Source organism: Ipomoea triloba, chromosome 4 (assembly GCF_003576645.1).
Source record: "Ipomoea triloba cultivar NCNSP0323 chromosome 4, ASM357664v1".
Lineage (NCBI taxonomy): Eukaryota > Viridiplantae > Streptophyta > Magnoliopsida > Solanales > Convolvulaceae > Ipomoea > Ipomoea triloba.
The window spans coordinates 31,909,472-31,931,143 of NC_044919.1; the positions used below are offsets into that span (position 1 = coordinate 31,909,472).

The 21,672-nt window shown below is 35.1% G+C and overlaps 2 protein-coding genes and 1 long non-coding RNA gene across 3 annotated transcripts; 1 reads left to right on the top strand and 2 right to left on the bottom strand.

The window, feature by feature from the left end:
* Window positions 1-873: 873 nt before the first annotated feature.
* Window positions 874-10,109, bottom strand: LOC116017568 (6-phosphofructo-2-kinase/fructose-2,6-bisphosphatase-like). The gene is made up of 23 exons (XM_031258175.1): window positions 9,768-10,109; window positions 9,609-9,672; window positions 9,232-9,518; window positions 8,953-9,084; window positions 8,237-8,443; window positions 8,052-8,147; window positions 7,795-7,893; window positions 7,666-7,695; window positions 7,110-7,163; window positions 6,186-6,239; window positions 6,037-6,114; window positions 5,472-5,563; window positions 5,314-5,371; window positions 5,127-5,201; window positions 4,452-4,499; window positions 4,052-4,149; window positions 3,561-3,636; window positions 2,592-2,654; window positions 2,402-2,493; window positions 2,041-2,109; window positions 1,892-1,955; window positions 1,728-1,793; window positions 874-1,322 (listed from the first exon to the last, which is right to left on the bottom strand). Exons 1-23 carry the CDS (start codon window positions 9,954-9,956, stop codon window positions 1,248-1,250), a joined length of 2,166 nt encoding a protein of 721 aa, XP_031114035.1. The 5' UTR covers window positions 9,957-10,109; the 3' UTR covers window positions 874-1,247.
* A 4,368-nt stretch (window positions 10,110-14,477) lies between these two features.
* On the top strand, window positions 14,478-14,984 carry LOC116017383. The gene is made up of 2 exons (XR_004097886.1): window positions 14,478-14,625; window positions 14,745-14,984. It is a non-coding gene; the product is annotated as an uncharacterized LOC116017383 (long non-coding RNA).
* A 1,048-nt stretch (window positions 14,985-16,032) lies between these two features.
* On the bottom strand, window positions 16,033-20,685 carry LOC116017260 (potassium transporter 1). Its single transcript, XM_031257808.1, has 9 exons — window positions 20,394-20,685; window positions 19,216-19,459; window positions 18,631-18,876; window positions 18,496-18,546; window positions 18,080-18,340; window positions 17,948-18,000; window positions 17,750-17,864; window positions 17,399-17,653; window positions 16,033-17,304 (listed from the first exon to the last, which is right to left on the bottom strand). Exons 1-9 carry the CDS (start codon window positions 20,466-20,468, stop codon window positions 16,313-16,315), a joined length of 2,292 nt encoding a protein of 763 aa, XP_031113668.1. The 5' UTR covers window positions 20,469-20,685; the 3' UTR covers window positions 16,033-16,312.
* Window positions 20,686-21,672: the final 987 nt, after the last annotated feature.

Sequence of the window (21,672 nt, forward strand, 5' to 3'; positions counted from 1 at the left end):
CCTTCTCTTGTAACCCAGGCAATGCTGCTGACAACATTGCACTCTGAATTCAAATTCAACAAGAATTAACACAAGAAATATGGGTGGTGAAAAAAAACAAAGTAGAGAGAATTACCTGGAAGAAACCAAGAAGACCATCAAAAGGTCCATATTTTATCATGCAATCTTTAACCATCTGCACTATTCGTTTCTGTACGAAATTATTTCTTAAATTAATAATATACTAAATATAAAAAATTAATTCCCTATTCTGCCGGCGACCTTTGAGGAAGATTGCCAGCGATCTTTGTGGGGGTTTAGGCACCGGTGACCTTTGAGGATGAAGAAATGCGACCTTAGCAACCGACGCCTTTGGCGACCAGCGTGTTGCGATCTGGTGGAACAATCCTATCATCAAACTGAATGAACGAACGGGAAGAAGAAGCTTAGAAGAGGAAATGACCATCTTAGCCCTTCTATTAACGTCAATCTAACGCCTGGTTAACGAAAGGATTAATGGCGGAACAATTTTGATAGTCAAGGATTTAATTTATCCAAATTAAAATACGAGAACCAAATTTGGAAAATCGCAATAGTCGGAGGAGTATCGCTGGAATTAACTCTATATGAAAATGTGGTGTTTAAAGTGAAATTCACTTCTTCTTCAAAAAAAAAAGTGAAATTCACTCATTCCTATTCTGGGGTAACAAACATCATGGGACCCACGTGATATCACACCATCACAGTTACAAACGACAGAGTACTGCTCCCGTCAAGATTGTAATAAAGAGGTTATAGCCTTATAGGTCCCGTCTTTTAAAGATTGGATTCTGACGGGATGGAAAGGGCCAAGGGGGCTCGTGACTCGTGTGAATCTCACACTCAGACGCCCCATTTCGAAGGAAATAGCTTATAGCTGCGCTATTGGGCAACACATTATTACTCCTACATACAGATGGCAAATCTATGCATCAAAGTACGTATTGGACCATCGACAATATAGACTGTCGTACCCAGAAGAAGTCCTATGATTTTGAGTAGGCAGTGGACAAGCTTTTATTTTATTTAGGTTTCAGTAGGGCGGCCAGCAGACGAAAAAGGTCTGAAGGAGGGATTTGCGCATGAATCCACTCAAGTCCCCTCCGGAAAAAGGACCTCCACTTGATTTTTTTTTATTACAGAGCTCTACTTTTTATATTGAAAAAAAACCACAACCAGCAGTCCTGTATAGTACCCATACGCCGTATATGTAAAAGTATAGAAATCAACTACATTAGTTTGTATCTCTTCTCTTGGACTCCGGTGACTCCCATTTGTATCTCTATTATTGTGTGAAGGGGTATCTGAAATTTACAATAGCTCAAACAGTTGAACAAGACACATTCAAATTGAAGTTATATATGCAGAATAGATTTGGTTTTAGTGTACTTTTTTAGGAGAAAAAACTAGTTAGTATAAGCAAAAAACTGATGTGGAGACAAAAACTAGATAAGGTGTGAAGCCAACAAATACTCTACATCTTGTCAAACAAATGTTTTGAATAAGTGAGTGGCAGAATCAATACTACAATTACGGAGTACAATTTAAGCATTAAAAATTGTGATTTTCCTTTCAAACAAATGTATCCTTAGCAAATAATGGTCAACTTATTGTAATAATGTGTTTTGAGTTTATTGTGACACATCATGGCATCATATGCATATATGTGATTGTGTGTGGTATATAGACATGAAGATTGGATGAATTACCTCTAGGTTTGGAATTTCTTTGAGGGGTCTATCAGCAAAATATGCGTATAAAGCTCTCAATACCGCCTAGTGGAAAATTTGTAAATATAAACGTTAGTGTCTCATGTCTGAACTAGATGTGAGGGAAAATGGAATCACAATAGTACCCAGAATAATGACATTACCTGGTGAGCTATCACAACAACAGGTGCTCTTTGTCGCTCCAGCTCAATAATCACGGGCTCTAGCCTGCAAAAGGCAGATATCCAATACAATGAACAAGAGGGTTTCTAGATTTTGTCTGAGGAACAGATAATTCAAAAGTGGCACTCACCTTTGTATAACATCCAGATAAGATTCTCCTCTAGGATATCTGTACCTCAGTTTGTCCTTCTCGCGTGATCTGAACATAAGAAGTTCAAAAGGCACTAGTGAATACATTCACAATTGTTTAAATTTGAAAATAGAAATTAAAAGAATATCACTATCATGGAGATTGCATCGCTGCCACCTAGTAACAACAAACAATGATCATCTTCCTCACATGCAAAGTACCTCATAATCTATGAACCAAAGATTCACTTCCCCTCTATTATAATATAAGTTTATATACTTTTCTGATGGCCTCAATAAGCTGCCAAAAGTTTGCACTTACTTTCCCTGAAAATGCATCTCACAAAAGAGTTATAACATACTTGTATTCTTCAGGCATATTCTTCTTTACTTCTTCATAGGTCATGCCATCGCATACACCAACATTTATTTCATCAAGGGCACGCCATTGTATCTGCAGGCAGAGAGAGAATATAATGATAAGATATTCCAAATCCTAAATCAATTACACTATCAAAAGAATTAGAAAGGGAATTTTAGTAGTATAACCACCTTAGGCAATCCAACAATTGGGCTAGCTGTCAAAATCGTCCTTTGCAATGTACTGGTCCATATCTAAGTAAACAGAAAGCACAGGCCATCATATCTATTGAACTTCATGGTTAACCACTATTGATATAAATTCTACCAAAGAATTGTTTAAAATACCGGTTTTGATGTTGGAAGCATTTGAATTGGGTAATCATGAAAAGCAAAATAGTTCAACTTCAACTATTTAATAGAGACAATAAGAGTTTGTACAAAGTCCAGTGGTCCATAGTTACAAAATAACAGGGAGCAGGGAGTGGAAACTATAGGAAACATACACTTGAGTCAGCATTGACATCATTGCTAATGTCTATTTGATTTACACTCCTGTTATTGTTCCTATTTAATCCCGTTCAATTCATCAGTTGTTTGTGTAGTTAAACCATTGTTAAAAAGCAATCACAGAGCTCAAGGAAACAAAGAAGGGGATGGGGTACAAATGCCAGTATTAACTTTTTTTAATTTCCACATTCAAGGTTCAATCCTATTGTATTGCAAATTCTTGCATGCTGCAGACTTGCTGTATAGGAAAAAGAAAAGGGTTGGTAACCAATGTATCTAGGTTTCCTAAAGTGATCAGGAAAAATGTTCTCTATGAAACTTTCAACCTTTGTGTTTATGCAAACTCACTAAGAATGCAACTTTGTGATTTACTATAAAAACCGATGACACAGGTTACAAATCCAAATCGGTAGAAATTGTAATTTCCACCTCCCTATAACAAATAGGATCAAAATGAACAGAAAGTGCACATGAATATCAAGATGGCAAACTGGTACTCATATTTGTCTCTAGGATCAGATTTTGTGGAAGTCTAGAAAATTTAACAGGCAGTGTATAAAAGCGCAATCAGCAGAAAAATAGAAATGAGTTTCTATGTAAGGGCAAATGAAAAGACATAATTTAATAGTATTGCAAATTGGCATAACATACAGATGCAGCCCTCTCATTTTTCAGCCGTTTCTCCACAAAAACAGCAAGCTTCTTCGCATACAGCTCCCCAGCCTCACTGTTAGAATAAAATATTTGTTCACAAAATGTCAATCTTAGCAACAACATATCTAGCTGTAAAAGAGCTCCATAAGAAGCAAGACTCAATTTGTGTCATTGACACAAGACAGGAATATGGCCATAAAAATGGCTTCCACAACATAATAATCTCCAAAAAGTAGATTCTTCCTTTGGTGAAAGAAAGTAATTGGGGATTCAAAAACCTGTTGTTTTTGAACCAGCCAAAATTTCAAAGCAAATACTGCATTCTCAAATGCAAAGAAAATATTTCGGCAACTATATTCATTACAAATTATGCACAGAAGGTTAACAATAGTAATAATTTGAAGTGAAGTACCTTAACATTATCTAAGCTATCTACATTAAGCAGAAAAGAAAACAAAATAGTAAGGTATGTTGTTTAACAACAGTACCTTATCACAGTATCACCTCCAATTCTGCCTCTAACATTATCTAGGCTCTCTCCATGTCTTGTAAGCAATATCGGGCGCGGTGTCAGATGCATATTTACCTGCACAAAATCAGTTAAGCTTGAAAATTTAAGTTGTATTAGATCCCAGTCATAAATCCTTCTCAATAATTTATTTGACTAAAAGAAGAGTGGGCTTGATGCCTTGATCTAGTAGTGTGATACTGTGATTTGGTATTCCAAGAACACATAGATTAAGTGAGGACGTGCAGGAAAGGAATTTTCTTGATATCCTAGTTGTTTGCTATCAGGATGGGGTTGAAAGCCAAAATTTTAGTTTCAGTATCTTTCACATATGTAAATATGTTAGAGTTACATCTTATTGCGGGCATTGCATTACATACCAAGAAGAATACAATCCGTCCTGGAAGATAGCCACTTATATCATTCACCTGCCCAAGCAATAAACCAAGTCATCAGCATAGTCTGCAGTGAGGTCCCAACATACTTATGGGCTTATAAAAAATAAAGATCTCTATTGATTGATAGGTAGCTTCAGCTCTGTCTCTGCCCAGTGCCTAAACCTAGTTAATCTTTTATTAAAAAAAATCGAGTTGCAGAAAAACAACATTAATCATGAATTCTCAAGAAAGAATCTTCTACTTAGGGAAGCATAATTTTTCATGCTTATTTGAAGCTCAGCTCCTAATTATGAAAATAGTGAGAGATGCAATGCAATTCAGGTTGCAGGGGGATGGTCACCTTACATTGGAGAAAGTATTCTTTTAACGGCATAGAATTTTCATTCTCAACCCTTTCTCTAAATTACAACACATTTTATGAAAACCCCATCTAATTACTAAAACAAATACTGCATGCCTTGCATATTTCAAGAAAATAAGTAGTTTAAAACTTATTCTAGTTATTTAAAAAAAAAAAAAAAAAAAAAACTATTTAAGCTGCTTCAGTGTCTTACCTCTTTCAAAGGTTCCCAGAAAAAATATAACAATAATATTCATCAGCTTCTTTAAAAATAACAATTTGTATAAACACACAGCATAATGGCCAAGGTCACTCACTTGTATTTGTCCACCATGGCCACTGACTGTATCAATCATTTTGATATAAGACCCTTCATCTACTGGCTCATACACCTAGAACAAAAGAGAGAGGGGGGTGGGGGGGGGTGGAATATCTTAAATTACAACATTCTTTTGAATATATTTAGTAAAAAGTAGCCGTAACAAAAAAAATTAAGAAAATTACTTTCTCGTAATTAGCCAAACGGTTTTTGAAGTCTCTATACCCTGCTTCAAAATCTGGCCTGTTAACAATGCCAAATGATATTTTATTTGTGATGAGTATCAAATACAGTATATTAATAGTTCCCAGAAATAAGAAATAGATGCATGTAGCAATAATACTCTTCAGCATAGTCTGGGCTTTGTTGAACTTTGAGGCGAATGTTCCTTTCAATTATTTGTGGATCATTGCAAATTGTTTCCAAAAAAATAATCTACAAGTCAAACAAAACAGGAAGCCCAGTAAACATCTACCTAATTGTACAAAAAAAACATTAGGAGTACAACTTCAGAAATGATATGTTGCCTGGTGATTATTGGAAATTTTATCTTGCAACCCACTAAACGTGTACCTAATTGTTGCAAGTGACAAATAATATATACTTCTGGACCTAGTTCACACATAAACCCAAAAAAAAAAAAAAAAAAAAAAAGAGAAAGCAGTAGCATTAGGGTAGGAATCAGTAGCAAGTGCTGCACTGCAGAATCTCAATTCCAAAACAAAGGGACTGCTGCTCTGAGAAGGAACTACCAATTACCTCCCCAATTCCATACTCAGCAGAACCTTACTTATTGCAGCATAAGCCACTTGGCATCTCCATGGATTATTGCCGTTGAAGAATTTTACTCTTGGGAAGCTACAATGAGTATAACTAGCAATTGGAATGATATTGAATTATATTTGTACCTTACATCTTCCCTCAGCCATTTTCATAAGCATATTCCGTCTTTGCCTGGTGCTGTTTGTGGCATCAAATACTCCAACCTTCAACAATTAGGATTGCTATTATTAATACCACAGAAGCATAATTCTTCTGCTAGAATAGAAAAACTTACCTGGCCACCTTCTTGCATCCATGCTATCATATCTTCCATTGCAAGGGCAGCTACCTAGTAGTGTGGGATGAGTTAAACTATGTACAAAGGTTAATAGAGCACAATTGAAACGCAACATAATAATATTATGAATACCAACATGCATCATTAAATATGCTATTAATAACAACTAACAAGTTGTGAACAGAGTATGAGGTGCTGATTAATTTATGTATAGCTCGCATCAATAACAGAGGATATCAAAGACAAATAGGAATAGAACGATTACTTTTCCTATGACTTGTAATATCTAATCAGATAGAAGATGAATTTTACTTGTCCTAAAAACAAAGGGCAGAAGGGGGGCTGCTCCTAGTCAACACAAAGTGATATTCTACTCCATATATTCCATGGACATGAAAAATAAATAATATATCCAAGTAAGAGGTCACCAACAGCAATTTTGAAAATCAATACATTGTTTTCCTCCAAATATATGCTATGCAAGGAAAAAGAAAAGAAAAGTGAGAGTATCCTTGTGGAAAATTACAACAAACTAAGGCAAAATGCAGTAGACTTAATTGGTGGCAAAAACAGATTATTTAAATCTGATAAAACCTTAATAAAGATTGTGCCTGCCAAAAATAATGAAATAACCCAAACTATTATATAGGCAGCTAGATGAGGTCAGAAGTGCTTTAACATAGAACAGTGAGGATATGAGTTCATTAGATGAGTAACGCATTACTCAGCTATTTGTCACAAAATGGGTAGCTATGCACATCAACTTGCAAGCTACTTGAAGGAAAAAGTTTGTTTTTAAGCTTTTCCAAGGGGTGGAGTTTTGGGAAAGTGATCGAAATTGATTCTTGAAATGATCTAGCTGATGAAGAAACAAATAAGCCATGATAACCATAAACATCACAGTCATCAATGATGATTTACCTCATTTCGTGCCTCCAGACCTTCAGGATTGTCACCTCGAAAGAAATCAGCCCACTGCATAAACGAAATTATAGGAATGATAAGGTAAATCCCTGAAGTATCTGATATTCTAAATTCCAATTTGAACTTAAGTTTTCTATTGGTAAAGTAGTTAAGGAAACTAATATAGATTTTATTTTTTATTTTTAGTTTAGTGTTGCTTAGTGTGAATAGAGAAGTAAACAATAATGATAGTTTAAATTTTACTTTTCATGCATTTTTGGAGTAGAATTTCATAGCATATTTGATCATCCAGTTCTCAAATCTAGATACTCAATTATCAAATCAGGCTAGAGCATATTATACAGAAATTTGCAGAAGGAAAATAGGGCATATTCATGCACAGATGCTTGCAGAAGGAATAAACACAGCCAGCACAACTTGTCAAGAAATTTGTGTGAAATGCAGTATGGAATCTTACTTGAAAGCAAAATGTGGTATGATACATGAGGATGCAGAATGGCAATCCATAACAAATATTTGTAGCATCAAAATGCTTGGCAGAAAAATGAAATACCTTATTAGTTCCATGCTTAAGGCGCCGATACTGTAATAAAATAAAAAGAAAATGAGTGAACACTTCCCTGTTTTAATCAGTGCAAAGGGAATTGAAAAGAACAATAATAATTGTGATAGCATCAAAAACCTTCCCAACGTTGAAGTTCTTGGTATCATGTCCTAACCAACGAAGATACCTAGTAAGTTTAGCTGAAGTAAAAGTTTTGCCACGAGCTGGCAAACCAACCTGCATAGCATGCACATTTTAAGATCATTCTTCATTGCTTTTATGAAAATTATACTGTAATTCAATGGAAAAGCTACAGCTAGATGTCTCTTATCAATCTTATGTAGCCACAACCAAAAAGATCATCAAATGCTGTTGACAACTAATCAGTAGCCTACCAAGACAATTGCCAAATGTCTGTCCTCCTTGGGTCCAAGCATCTGATCTGCTATTGCAGCAGCTGCAACAGCTCCAGCAGCAGCTGGCATTCGGTTCTAAAGTATAAACAATGGATGATAGATCAGATGCAGCAGAAATATCATAACAGCTTGCAGCAAATTATACAGATTGGACTTCTACAAACCTTGGTTTCTAAATTAAGATTGAGATCAAGAGTGAAGGTGGTTGTACGGGGCGATTTAAGTAGTCTGGGAGACCCAACACCTCTATCCACAGATATACATTTTTGGATATCATTCTTTTGTAAAGATAAAGTTCCAACAGACTTTGACTCAAGTATGACAGAACTTGAAGGCTCTTTTGTTGGATTTGGGACAGCCACTTCCATCTCCTAAATAAATGTCATCATAGTAGAATTTAGAACTAACAGAGAATGCTATTCAACACCTACTTTATTGTCTATTTTAGAGGAAGTTACTGCAAAGAAATGAAAATGAAAAGATACTGAAGGTTCATAATCTATACTCCAGCAGTAAAGTATGCATATCAAGCACATGTATGTGAAATTTTATGGAAATTCGAATAATCTTTATGTGATTAGAGCTATAAAATTCGTTATTATCATGTTTCAACTATGATTTTGTTCATATCCATAGCAAGAAAACTTATAATACAGTGATACATTATACCATGATTCCATGAAACACTAGACATGCTAGATTAGTGGATAAGAGAATAACCAAAACTCTTAATCTCAGTAGAAGGCCACATTCAATTTCAGGTATTTTATAGCATAACAAAGGTAGCAAGAAAGAACGATCTTCTTTTGTCTTATGTTGATCATCTGTATACTTTTATATGGATAACTCCATTATTATAACCATCGGAGCCAGAAAATACCCCATAACCATTCAATGATCTTGGAGTCTCTGTTAGGTTAGCTGCATAAACCAGACCAGAGTTTGCAGATGTTGTTGGAGATGGAACAACATAATGCTCAAGATCAAGATCCACAGTTGCAGAAAATCCACCCTGCATACAAATTCATTTTAAAAAATAAAATAAAATAAATAAATAAAGGTTGATTGAGCAATGTTAATTCTCTAATGAACAGCAATCTTAGGAAAAAAATACAAAAAACAAAAACAAAAACTAGCAATTCATAGACTGAAATCATACAAGCTCTGTGCCTGAATTGATACTAATATCCGGTATCCCTCGAACTGTGGAAGGCTTGCGGTTTTCATGAAAAGCTCTCCAACTTGCTGCAAGATCAAATGGAGAAACTAAATCCGCTTTAATATACACTTTATACTCAATAAGTTCCTCCTCATTCAACTTAAACAACGCCAGCCGCCCGTCCCCTTGCAATGTGCCCCCAATGAGGACTCGATTAGCACCCTCCTCCACGATACACGGCCCATTATCATACTTAGGTTTCAACAGAAACTTAAACTCCAGTGTTTCTATATCAAAACAAACAAACACGATCATTTTACGAGCTGGATCAATTGGAAGAATTTAGCATTTTAGCTTATGAATTTCAGCAGACTAACCGTGATTAGGCGGGACAACGAAGCGTAATTGCCATGTCGAGTTTGATTCGAGCTCCATTGGAAGCTATTAACAAATTACACATGAATTCAATATACTGGATAATGAAGCACATATCTAAGTGCAGTGAGGTAAACAAAACATGAGTTAATAGGAATTACGGCTTTAGAGGATTCCCAGGAGCCGGCGAGCGGGGCGGAACCAAATACGTGGGGAATGAGATCGGTTTTGAACTTGAGCTTGAAATTTTCAATTTTGAGGGAGACATACAGCATGCTTCCGCCTTGGTCTTCCCGGTTCTCGCCGCCATCAAAGATGCTAGCTAGATTCTTCGATGAACCAGTCCCCATATGGCATTCGAGAAATTACCAGATGGAAATTTGGTAGAGAAATGAGATCGGTTTTCAGTACGAGCTTGGAAGTTGAGAAAGACTATTGCAGTCGTAGTTTCGTGCTGGGTTGGCAAGGCGAGAGGGGTGCATGTAAAAGTCTGAATTATCCCCGAAAACCACGATCGTTTTCCTCGGTCAACATGGAGTATACCTTTGGCGTCCAACTGTTAACCTTTTTGGAATATTTTTTTATGGAAAAAAAATTGTAATCATATACAGAGTAATTTTTTTAAACAACCTACATTAATTGTATTAAGAAAATTATGTGCCACAAGTTCGATCCAGAGAATATTCATAATCAAAATACTACTTGCACTCTAAAAATTTACTCTCAACTTTTATTCACACTATATTAAGCAATCAAAGCATGCTACATCATAAATAGTAGAATATGATAATACATGTAAAATTATTTTAGGCAATAATTGAACTTATGAACTTCTAATACGAGGATCATGGTCTATCCATTTAACAATATATGAAACTTGTTATTCAATTTAATTTTTTACATATTGTAGTTTAATTACAACACCATCGCTTAACAATATATTCTCAATATATGAAACTTGTTATTCAATTTAATTTTATACATATTGTAGTTTAATTACAATACCATCACTAAAGTATCATTCTTATTGAATTATAATTTTATTTGACAATATACACTGAATATATGATATTTATTATTCATTTTCATTTTATACACATTGTACGTAGTTTCATTACAATATCACTAAAGTAGCATTCTAATTCAATGATATACCGTTTTCATTTGGTAATATCCACTCAATATGTGAGACATGTTATTCAGTTTCATTTTATATACATTATAGTTTTAGTATAATATTACTAACAACAAATATATATAGATGTGTTACAGCCCGCATATCGTAACCGCTGCAATTTTTTCATTAAAATAAAGGCGTCGTTTTGGATCATGATTTACTCCGGATTGGAATGTATAACAAAACGTTCGTACATAAAGTCAAATTTTTTATTTCAATGAGCCAAAACTAAGGATGACGATTGGGTCAACCCGTTCAAATTTGTGTTGGCCATATTAAGTTATTGGCTTTTTTTTTTTTTCCTTTTATTTTTGGTATAGTAGGGTAATGTGAGAACATGCTTCTATGTAAAAAGTGAATATTGATATTATTCATCAATATAGGTAGATAAATAGTTGGGAGATTTATAAAAATTTGAAAATTTATAATAATTATTGCAAACTTGAAAATTTATAATAATTATAATGTTGACCTTAATAATTTTTTTTTTTTTTTACTAAAACTATCAACTAGTGATGAATTATGATGGCCGGCTAAGATCAATCATCACTTTTTTTACACGAGGATCATCTTCTTATTTGATCATGCCCGTATATAGTAGAGTGAGACTCTTACTAATTTAGGTTTTTTTTTTTTTTTTTTAGAGTAGTTGGGCTAAATCAATAGTTATACCATGACCATAGTCTAAAAATTATGTGTATATTCTCATATTATGTATAAGATCCTCCTTCATATCTCTTCCTCTTGTATTGTAGCTTTCTTCACGCGAAGGAACAAGCAGCTTTAACTCCACTTTTTCCTTCACTAGGTATGGGTCTCTGCTCTTGACCCAAGACTGCTAACACTGAATAAATCATGAAGTTCGGAGGAAGATGCCGACCTGTAGGTTGTTTAGGGCTTGCAATTAACAATTTATATGTATGTAGATAAATTAAACACACATACCATGGTAACTACATACACATAAACTATTAACCGCATGCACATAAATTATTAATTGGAGACATATAATATGCTAATCAACGTACTATGTGTCTCTAGTTAATAGCGTATGTGTTTGCAGTTAATAATTTATCTGTCTTTAGTTATCATGTTATGTGTTTATAGTTATCATGTAATGCGTTTTCAAATTATTTACAGACACATACACTATTAATTGCATGTACAAAATATGTCAATTGCAAACACATAATCTAAATGTTAGTTTGAAATAGATTCCACAATGCGAGGTAAATCATGATCCATGATATAACTTGTTGGGCTAAATAGGACAAATTGATAGCTCGATTATGCTTGTCCAAATTTATATTTTATTTTTATCAGATTGATTTTAAAGAAAAAAATTGAACCCTATAATTTTTCAATTTTATCAAATTAACTCATCAATTTTGGGTTACAATTGGCATATCTAGCCAAAATGCTTTTATACACAAATCAAATCGTGGAATTCAAACATGGACTACAAATGGTGAAAATGACATCTATCAGAGAATTATAGTTGACATTCGCCACCATATTGCCATACCCCATTCTTTTATTACAAGGTCAATTAGCTATTCTTTCATACCTGTTGACACCGTAGTGAAACCACTTGCTCGAGTCAGAGGCTCAGAGCTAGTCGTTCCACCGTCTCCCTTAGTCTGTGGGCAAATTATACTGACATCATAATCTTTTTTAAGAGCATCCTTATCAGTTGAGATTTTTTCTCTAATCCTAACCTCCACCTCATCATCCACTATCTCACTCAATCACAAAAACTCTTATCCACATCAGTTTAAAGTTTTTTTTTCAGTTTTTTGTGCACCCATCATTTTCTATCATATATTTTAATTATTTTTTTATTTAGTTGAATTATAAATTTATAATTATAAAAATTAATTAAAATAAACATTCCTACATTTAATTAAAATGATAATTACAAACATTTAAATTAATTTTTGTTGTTGCTTTTTTATTTTAATCATTTTAAAATTTAATTATAATTAAATCATTTAAAAGTTAATTCAAAAATATTAAATTTGATATTTCATAAAAAAAAATTGAAATGAAAATAATAAAACAATCAAATACAAAAAAAAAAAAAAAAAAAAAGTAGAAGAAGAGCGTGAAACAAAACAGAACAGAAATGAATCAAAAGAAAAAAAGAAACAAACCAGCTGGCGAGAGAAGAGCAACCCCACTTTCTGACATAATCTCCATTTTTGTAGAAGTTCATTTTTTCAAATAACCCACCACCACATCAGTTCATTATATCATTTACATGGATCCTCATTGACATTAGGAGATGCTCTAAACACTTATATTCATTCCAAGTACATGTACTATACTTTCTCAATATTTTTCAACATAAAGAATCAATTTCTTCACTGATAGAATTTGATTATGTGATTATCCATTTTGAATCAATCCCATTTCATCTTAGATTTATAGGTGACAATAAACATTTTAAGTCTTTATTCACCAGAAAGTGCACTTTTAGTCATAATATTATTTTGGCACGATCATTTTTTGTCATCAACAAAACACTTTAACTATCGTTAAATACAATGAGATTTCGGTATTCAATTATGATTTTAAAAAAATAATAAACACAAAAATATAGCAGTTTAACATACTTTGTATAAAAAAAAATTGAAATGTTTTTGTATTTAACAGCATTTCAACGATTTTATTGATGAAAGACTAAAAATTGTCATGTTACAATAATATTATGGCCAAATGGAAATGTTATAATAAAAGAAAAATTAAAAGCAGGCTATCATCTATAAATTTAGAACTAAAAATAAAATTAACTCTATTAAAAATAACATGTATATGAGTGATCTACATTGTAATATAGACTAGTATAATGGTTGCAGTCTAACCCAATGGGGTAGCTCAAGTGGCAAGTGAGCTCTCTTTGTGGGGAGGAACTCGGGTTTAATTCTCACAAGTGACGGTTTTCTTTGTAAATTTACCAAAAAAAACAATAATGATTGCAGTTTGAGGGCAGACCTGGGTCCAAAACTACGTCGTTTTTGTCTCTCTTTTTTTTTTTAATTAGTAAACATATTGAAATCGTGAACGTAGATTTATGATTGTGTGAATGTAGAGTTATCAAAAAATGTGTGAATGTAGAGGTTTCAAAGTGTGAATGTAGAGTATAGAAATCGTGAACGTAGATTTATGATTGTGTGAATGTAGAGTTGCCCAGAAATGTGTGAATGTGGAGGTTTCAAATTGTGAATATGGAGTATAGAAAGCGTGAATGTAGAGTTATGCATGTGTGAATCTGTAATAGAGTTAAGAAATTCTAGCAACTTGTAGCACTGTAATGTGTGAATGTGGAGTTCTCAAGTTGTGAATATGGAGTATAGGACCTGTGAATATAGAGTTTTGAATGTGTGAATGCATAACAATGGTAATATAGTTACTAAACATACAATCCTTTAATGTGTGAATGTGGAGTCTACAAATTGTGAATGTAGAGTATAGTGTATGTGAATGTAGGGTATAATGTATGTGAATGTAGACCCAGGTCCACCTTGCAAGGTGGACCTGGGTCCACGGCATAACAACCCCAGTCTGAGTCATCTATCTTTGTTTGTGATATAAGCTGGCCTTATTTTAAAACAGGCCATATTTAAAGAGTGGTCTAAGCCTGTTACATGACTAAATCCAAAATGGGCCGAGTTAAACAAACCCATCGTGAACAAATTCGCAACTAGGGTTTCCCTTATAAATCCCCATCCCCTCGCTTTCCACCCTAGAATCCTAGATACGTATATTGCCGCATCATCTTCGTCGACTGAAGCAGAGAGTTCAATTTTCACGAGCATAACACCTTCAGGATGAGAGCTAAGGTATATAGACCATAAAATGTTACTATCGATAGCATATATGTTCGGTTGTTTGCTGTTTGATCTGAAAATTGCGTGTTTTCTAATTATTGAATTGTTGTAACGAAAACGAAAATTTGCAGTGGAAGAAGAAGCGTATGAGAAGGTTGAAGAGGAAGCGCAGAAAGATGAGGCAGAGATCGAAGTAGAGTGGAAGATTTGTTTTGCTTCAACTTTAGGCTTCCGATTAATGGCTTTTCCTTTTTTTAGTTTTGTTTTTGAAATTTGTCAGTGACGTTTTCGAGATGTAATCCCGACGCCGTTGTGCATCGGTTTATCTGAGATTTTGGTACCAGTTTTCTAATTAAATACTATTCCCGCCATATGTGCCTCTTGATTCTTTTTAAGTATTGTTTGTGGCTTAAATGTGCTTTTATACTATCCTGTGTGTTGCATTTGATATGATACTCAGTAGGTTTCTGCTGCAGGGCTGACAAGGTACACTCATTCTTCATAATTTTTTGCTCTAAGAGTTTGTGTTTAATTTAGGGTGAGTAGAATTTGAAGCAGTTAAAAGGGGAAAGGTGGCTGTATAGCCGATATTAACAGTTCCCTTTTTAGTGCGGATGAATACTTTGAGCTGCAGAGTGATACTAATCATGAGCCCTGATCTGCATGTAGTTCCAGTTTGAAGTGTTGCTGTTTGATATGCTTGGCTATTATTTTATTGATTGTTGTATATACTCTATTGAGGATAATAATGCGATTTACCCCATTATTGAACACTGTTGCTTGGCTTGAATAGCATTAGTTGAAACATTTGCTTCACTGCGGTTGTGCATTTTGAATAGCATTTTTTATTTAACATTTACATGATTGTATGAGTCCCAATTGTTAGAACTTTAATTCAATGCTTTAAAATTGACAATTGTCTCCTGCTTTTGGAAATAATACCTGCAGTGTCCATGTGTGATTTAGCATAATTCCCATCATAGTACTCACCATACCTTGTTGCATGCCTATGTCCTGCAATGTGAGCTTCTATTTTGTCAAGAATCCATTTAATGTGATTGTGTTACTCTTGCCTCTTGATGGTGCAATTATGATGCAAATGAAGTTTTGCATGATAATTAAGATTTAAATTCAGGCCATGTGAAATAACACTATTGTTCATTGGCCTCTGTCCTGCATTTCATTGTTCTTTCACAAGCGATATCATGGTCATATTAACTTATCATATTAACTTATTTCTCAACCTGTCTTGTAAGTTTCTCATAGTTATCATTGAGTTATTGCTGTAATAACCTGAGCTGAGGTTAGCACATTTCTGATCCCTTATCCCTCGGACCAAATTGATTTGAGTTTGAAATTTTGGCATTTGATTTGAGGGCATTTGGCCTAATTTACACTCCTTGACAGGTAAAATGGAGAGGAAAAGAACTAATTATATACAGAGTTTATTATACATCAGTGTCATATACTCTATATGGACTTATCAGGGTTGCTTGCATTTTTATCTGTAATTCTCTTGTCATGTATCTACAATTCTACTTACATTTACAAGAATCTTAGTGGATTCTACTTATCAAACTATAAAATCTTAAAACATATATGAGATCCAAACATGCCTAATATGGCAATCAACTGGTTGTTAGTCAGTATATCTTCTACTCTTGCAGGGTCTCTGTGACATTTTACCCTGTAATGTAACTCACACATAATATATCATACCTACTTCCAGTAAAGAAGTGTGAGGGACATTCAGAACCACGTCAGGTCCTCGAGAGTTCTTGCTCAGGAAAGCATACACTATATTGATGGCAAATTTCTTAATGATGGTAGATGATTTCTTTGCCTTGGCATAAGAATGCCCAAAGATATACGCAACTCCTGACTCCCTCGCCCTCATTATATCCCGGGATTCATCTTTAACACCAGCCCGGGTTTCTGCATTCCTCTCCCCTGATATTATCACGCGAATGTCATGTGTAGACTGTGCTGTGTAACTAAGGTTGGAGAGTCTGTACTCTGGGGCTTCAAGAACCAGACGATCTGAGTTCCCAGAAGCCAAAGTCTGTGTTGGCTTTGTTTCTTCTTCTGTTTCAACAAATTGTACGATTGCAGAAACTAGTCGCGCTTCAAAATCATAGTCTTCTTGTTGGGCGTTTTTGTATCCATATCGGACAATGCACCTGAACATACTGTACTCCTTAGGACCAACTCTGCATATCAAGAATCTCTCTTCTTCGCTAATGTATGGCACCTGAACAGATTTCACACAGACAAAAACAAGGACTTCATGAAAAGCAGGCAAGTTGGTAACAAAGTGTCCAAAAATGGCTGGAATGCCTGTGACCAGATTGGTGTAAATAAGTCCGATTCCAGGGACTCGAACTATTCCAAGGCCAGGCCCCAGCGCTAAAATTCTTTCCACCGAGACCTTGTTCTCCAGATCGAATTGATGTTTCTTCAGAGTTCCATAGTTCCATATAAACATTATGCCCATAAAGATAATCGACAGAAGAAGGGGTATCCAAGCTCCTTCTCGAATCTTATAGATCGCTGCTGACAGATAGAGGAGTTCCACTGATCCAAAGAATGCAACAAAAGCAGCGGCTGTTAGTATCTTCTTCTTCCACACGACGACCATCACCATTGCCATCAAGCAAGTTGTCACGAACATAACAGTTGTGACCGTCAAGCCTACAAAAGCCTCGGGAAGCAATTTGCATAAAAAAAAATAAAAAATTTGCATGTGTAGCAATTTAATAAGCTAAACAATGGCTTAGAGCTATACCATAAGCAGCTCCAATCTTGTTCGTGTCCCTTAATCCGATAGTAACAGCTAAACAGAGGCACATCAATATCCAGTTGATTTCCGGGATGTAAATTTGCCCGTATATCTTGCTGGAAGTATGCACTATCTTCACACGGGGAAAGCAATGCAGTGCAGAACACTGGCTTATGATTGAGAAAGTAGCCGATATTACAGCCTGACTTCCTACAACAGCTGCCAAAGTGGCCACTAAAAACACTGGCCAGAATATGGGCTCTGCATAGAAATTTATTTCATAAACATTTATTTTTATTTATAGAATTACCAAAGCCTCGAATCCTCGATCACCTAAGAGAATGGATTGTCTCTTACCCGGTATGGCTTTGTAGAAACTTCTTTGGATATCCTCGTGGTGTCTAGAGAGAAATGCAGCCTCACCCAAATATGCGAGCATCAAACAGGGATACACCAAAGATGTGAAGGCAATCTGGGCGTCACAAACATCAAAAGCTAATGAAATCATGGTTGCCTTACAATTTTCCGACATTCTAATAACGGGTTGGAGTTTACCTTGACTGACAATGTGGAAAAATGGCCCAAATCAGCAAACATCGTCTCCACGCCTGATAATAACATAGTCATCTCAGGATCTTTTGCACTAATAAACTGAATATTATAAATTTGGCAGATCGAAATGCTTACCTGTTATTGAGAGCACTATTCCACCTAAGGAGACCCAACCTTCCCGACCCGTTACTTTAAGAAACCTCAACATGTAGAATGGAGAAAGCGCCTGATATATATGCGGGTTCCACTTAACTATGTTATATACTCCAATGCTGCTAATCGAGAGGAGCCACGCCATGACAATCGGGGCAAACATAAAAGCAACTCTATGTGTTCCGTGATGCTGAATGGAGAAGAGTGCGACAAGAATGATACATGAAATCACAACAATATAATCTGAAAATAAGCAGAAGGCAGAATTACAACAAAACAAAAAACGAAGAACAAAACTAGAACGAAACATAGAGATACAAAATCTGGCTCTCAAGTATTGATGCAATAACATGGCGGTCCAATTTTAAAATTCTTTGACGAACAGAACTATAACTTACTCTCGTGCAGCCCTTTTAGCTTAACTTGCACGCCCGAAACAGCTGAAAGAACTGAAAATGGAAACACGTGAATAATTAAGCTCTAATCCCGCAAATGAGAAGGATACAGATAGTTTAACGATGATATAGCTATACCTGAAATGGTTGGGGTAAATATACCATCACCTATAGCCATGCAAGTTCCCAGCAAAACAAAGATCAGAAGTCCATTACGAAAGCTCGGATATCTTTCAAAGAAAGACTTCAAAGCCGCAGTTTGCCTAGTGTCCTCCGATCCTTCTATGGCATATGCAGACAACTTCTGATCCGTGTCTTGTTGATTGGGAAGCATGCTGAGTCTCGCATGCCTGCACAGTAGGGAGTACAGCGCAAAAGTGCCACCTGCATTTCAAGCGAAACAACAATCAACTGTGGATTCTATAAGGCGAAAACATTTTAAAAAAATCTCACATGTAATTTAAAAGCATAAACCTAGTACTCTTCTAGTTTTACAAACATTTATGTACTTGTTGCATCTCGGTTTTGTACCAACTAGAAAAAGAAAGTTAGGGGGCGAGATGGACCAGTGAACAAGAAATCAACAATAGAAACCATACAAAGGAAAAGTTCAATTTTTCGTCCAGAAAATCCACATACTTGCGTTACTAGTCCATGGAGTTAATTCACAGTTTAAACACTTAATTATTGAAACTAAAAAGGAGTGGAACTACAGAAGTATACCTTCCCCGTTATCATCAGCTGACAATACGATGAAAATATATTTGAATAGCGCGATTATTGTAAACGTCCAGAAGATGAAGGAAAGCACCCCGTATATTTCTTCATCATCCTCCTTAAGGTTTAGCTTTCCAGAAAAGATGGTCTTATATACATAAAGAGGAGAAGTACTCAGGTCGCCATAAACTACTCCGAGACTCTGATAAGCCAAGGTGAGAACGGTTGAACAAGGTACCTTGTTCAGATTCTGGTTCCAAGAAAGCAAAATGATTTCAGAAAATTTTTAAATAGAAAAAAGAAATAACAAAATAACACAGCTCGCCCTCATAATACAGAACTCCTCGCACTGCTACATAATTTCGTTTTCATGACTAAATTGATAGGTTGTTGTCCACTAGTAATGTTGATTGTCGATATCCTCCACCACCCTTTCTTTATATAGAAATATGAAGTATTAAAAAGACTGTCCTGACTTGTGAAGCCAAAACTTCAATGGCCATAAACACGATTTCAAATACTCGTTTCCAATTGAATTATGAAACCAAAACTTCAATGGCCATAGACACGGTTTCAAATACTCATTTCCAATTGGTAATAAGGAGATCTACTAACATATTCTGGTCTTACATAATTAGAAGAATAAAAGTATCTCATATGAATGATCAAAGAGAATTTAACCCAATTAAATATGCTTCATTCTTCAGACACCTACAACTTCTGGGCTTCAATTTGTTCCATTTCAACTTCAAACTTAAACCAACCAGAACTAAACTTGTAAGAATGAAAGCAAGTCTCCATTTTCACCATGGATTATTTGCACTAATTTCCCAAAGCTATAATTAAAACTCTCCTACCCATTAACTTCCACTACAACTTCATTTAAAACATCCAACCTTAACCAAAAAGGATTTTTTTTTTTTTTTTTAAAACCAAGAAAATGAAAAGGAATAAGAAATAGCATCAAGTTACTTCATATCCATTGACCCATTAAGCTCCAAGCATAAACTGACAAAATGCACAATCCTTAACAAAACATTGGGCAAGAAACAACCTAAACCTAAATCAAACACTGCCCTTACTTACAGAATCCATTACAACTGAATAGCAACAGACATTCTGGGAAGGAAAATAAGCCATAAGAAGGTTTCCAAAAGTAAAAATTACAACTTTCTGAGTAATACCCGTTTGGAAGCCACCCCTGGTCCTCTGCATTCTGGTGAAGGTGTTGGGTTCATGACTGAGCTTGTTGGTGACATGTGTGAAGACCTAAGTGGAAGATTGAGTGTTGTGGGCGGGGATTCAAAGGGGCAAATATAAAGAATGGAAGATAGATGTAGAAGGAGGGAATGTAGGAATTGAGCAGTGGGAGTAAGTAAGCAGGCAATTGTGTGTGGTCAAAGAAGTTGCAGAATGCATTCAATGCTCCTTCCTAGTTCCTTCCTCCTACCACCCCCCAGAAACCACTATCTTTTAGCAAATGTCCAATCCTAAATTTCATAATCTCAGTCCATTTAGGAATATGTATATTTAAACCCCAAAGATACCATTTTTCGAACACTTTTTTAATTATGTTCCAAACAACATTCAATGAGTTTATTATTGTAGGATTAATCAGGATTCAACTCGAATCACTAGTTTAATTCTTACTTTAAAAAAATTTAATCCAAACTTTTTAACATAATACATATATACAAGAGTTTGTCTTCTGACCGTAGTCCCAAACTTAGTGATCCTCGAGCATGGGCAATTACTGTGTAAGAGTTTCACCTCATGTGATGAGCTACTTGTGCCTATCAAACACCGATCTTCCCACTTAATCGGTTGTTGAGTCATCATGATTTACTCATCCACTATCGAGCGGATGTGTGGGCTTGATAGCATTTTGGACTTGATAGCGACAAACACAAGTTCTTCCGATCCACCCAATGGGTCACTGAGTCACCGTAATTTACTCATCTATTATCGGGCGGAGGTGTGAGCCTTGGTAGCTAGAAAATTTCGCTTTTTGTGGTCAATTTAGTGATACTCTTTGAGTCTCTGTCAGAACTAGGGAAGATATTTTAATAATGGTTGGACAAGATTTTTTAAAAAATAGATAATGACTTTGTATAATTAATAATTCTAATTATAGATTTGAGGTTACCATAGTACATGGCCGTACCAATTGGTTTGTTTGTCTTTTTGTTTGAACAAGTAATAATGACATGGTTTCTGCTTAATGATGGCGAAATTTTCATCGGTTTAGCGGATGTCTATGTTAATGGCCGATAAGATTTGGAGGCGGATAAGGACAAAGCTTCGTGAAATTATCCGAAAGACAGCTTTCATTCCCAGGAAATAATGTTTTATCGCCATTTGAAAGTATAATTTCATGGTATATGCATTATACCCTTATCATCAATTGAATTCACCCTTTACACAATGATCTTATTTATGTTTAAGTTAACTATATTATATATT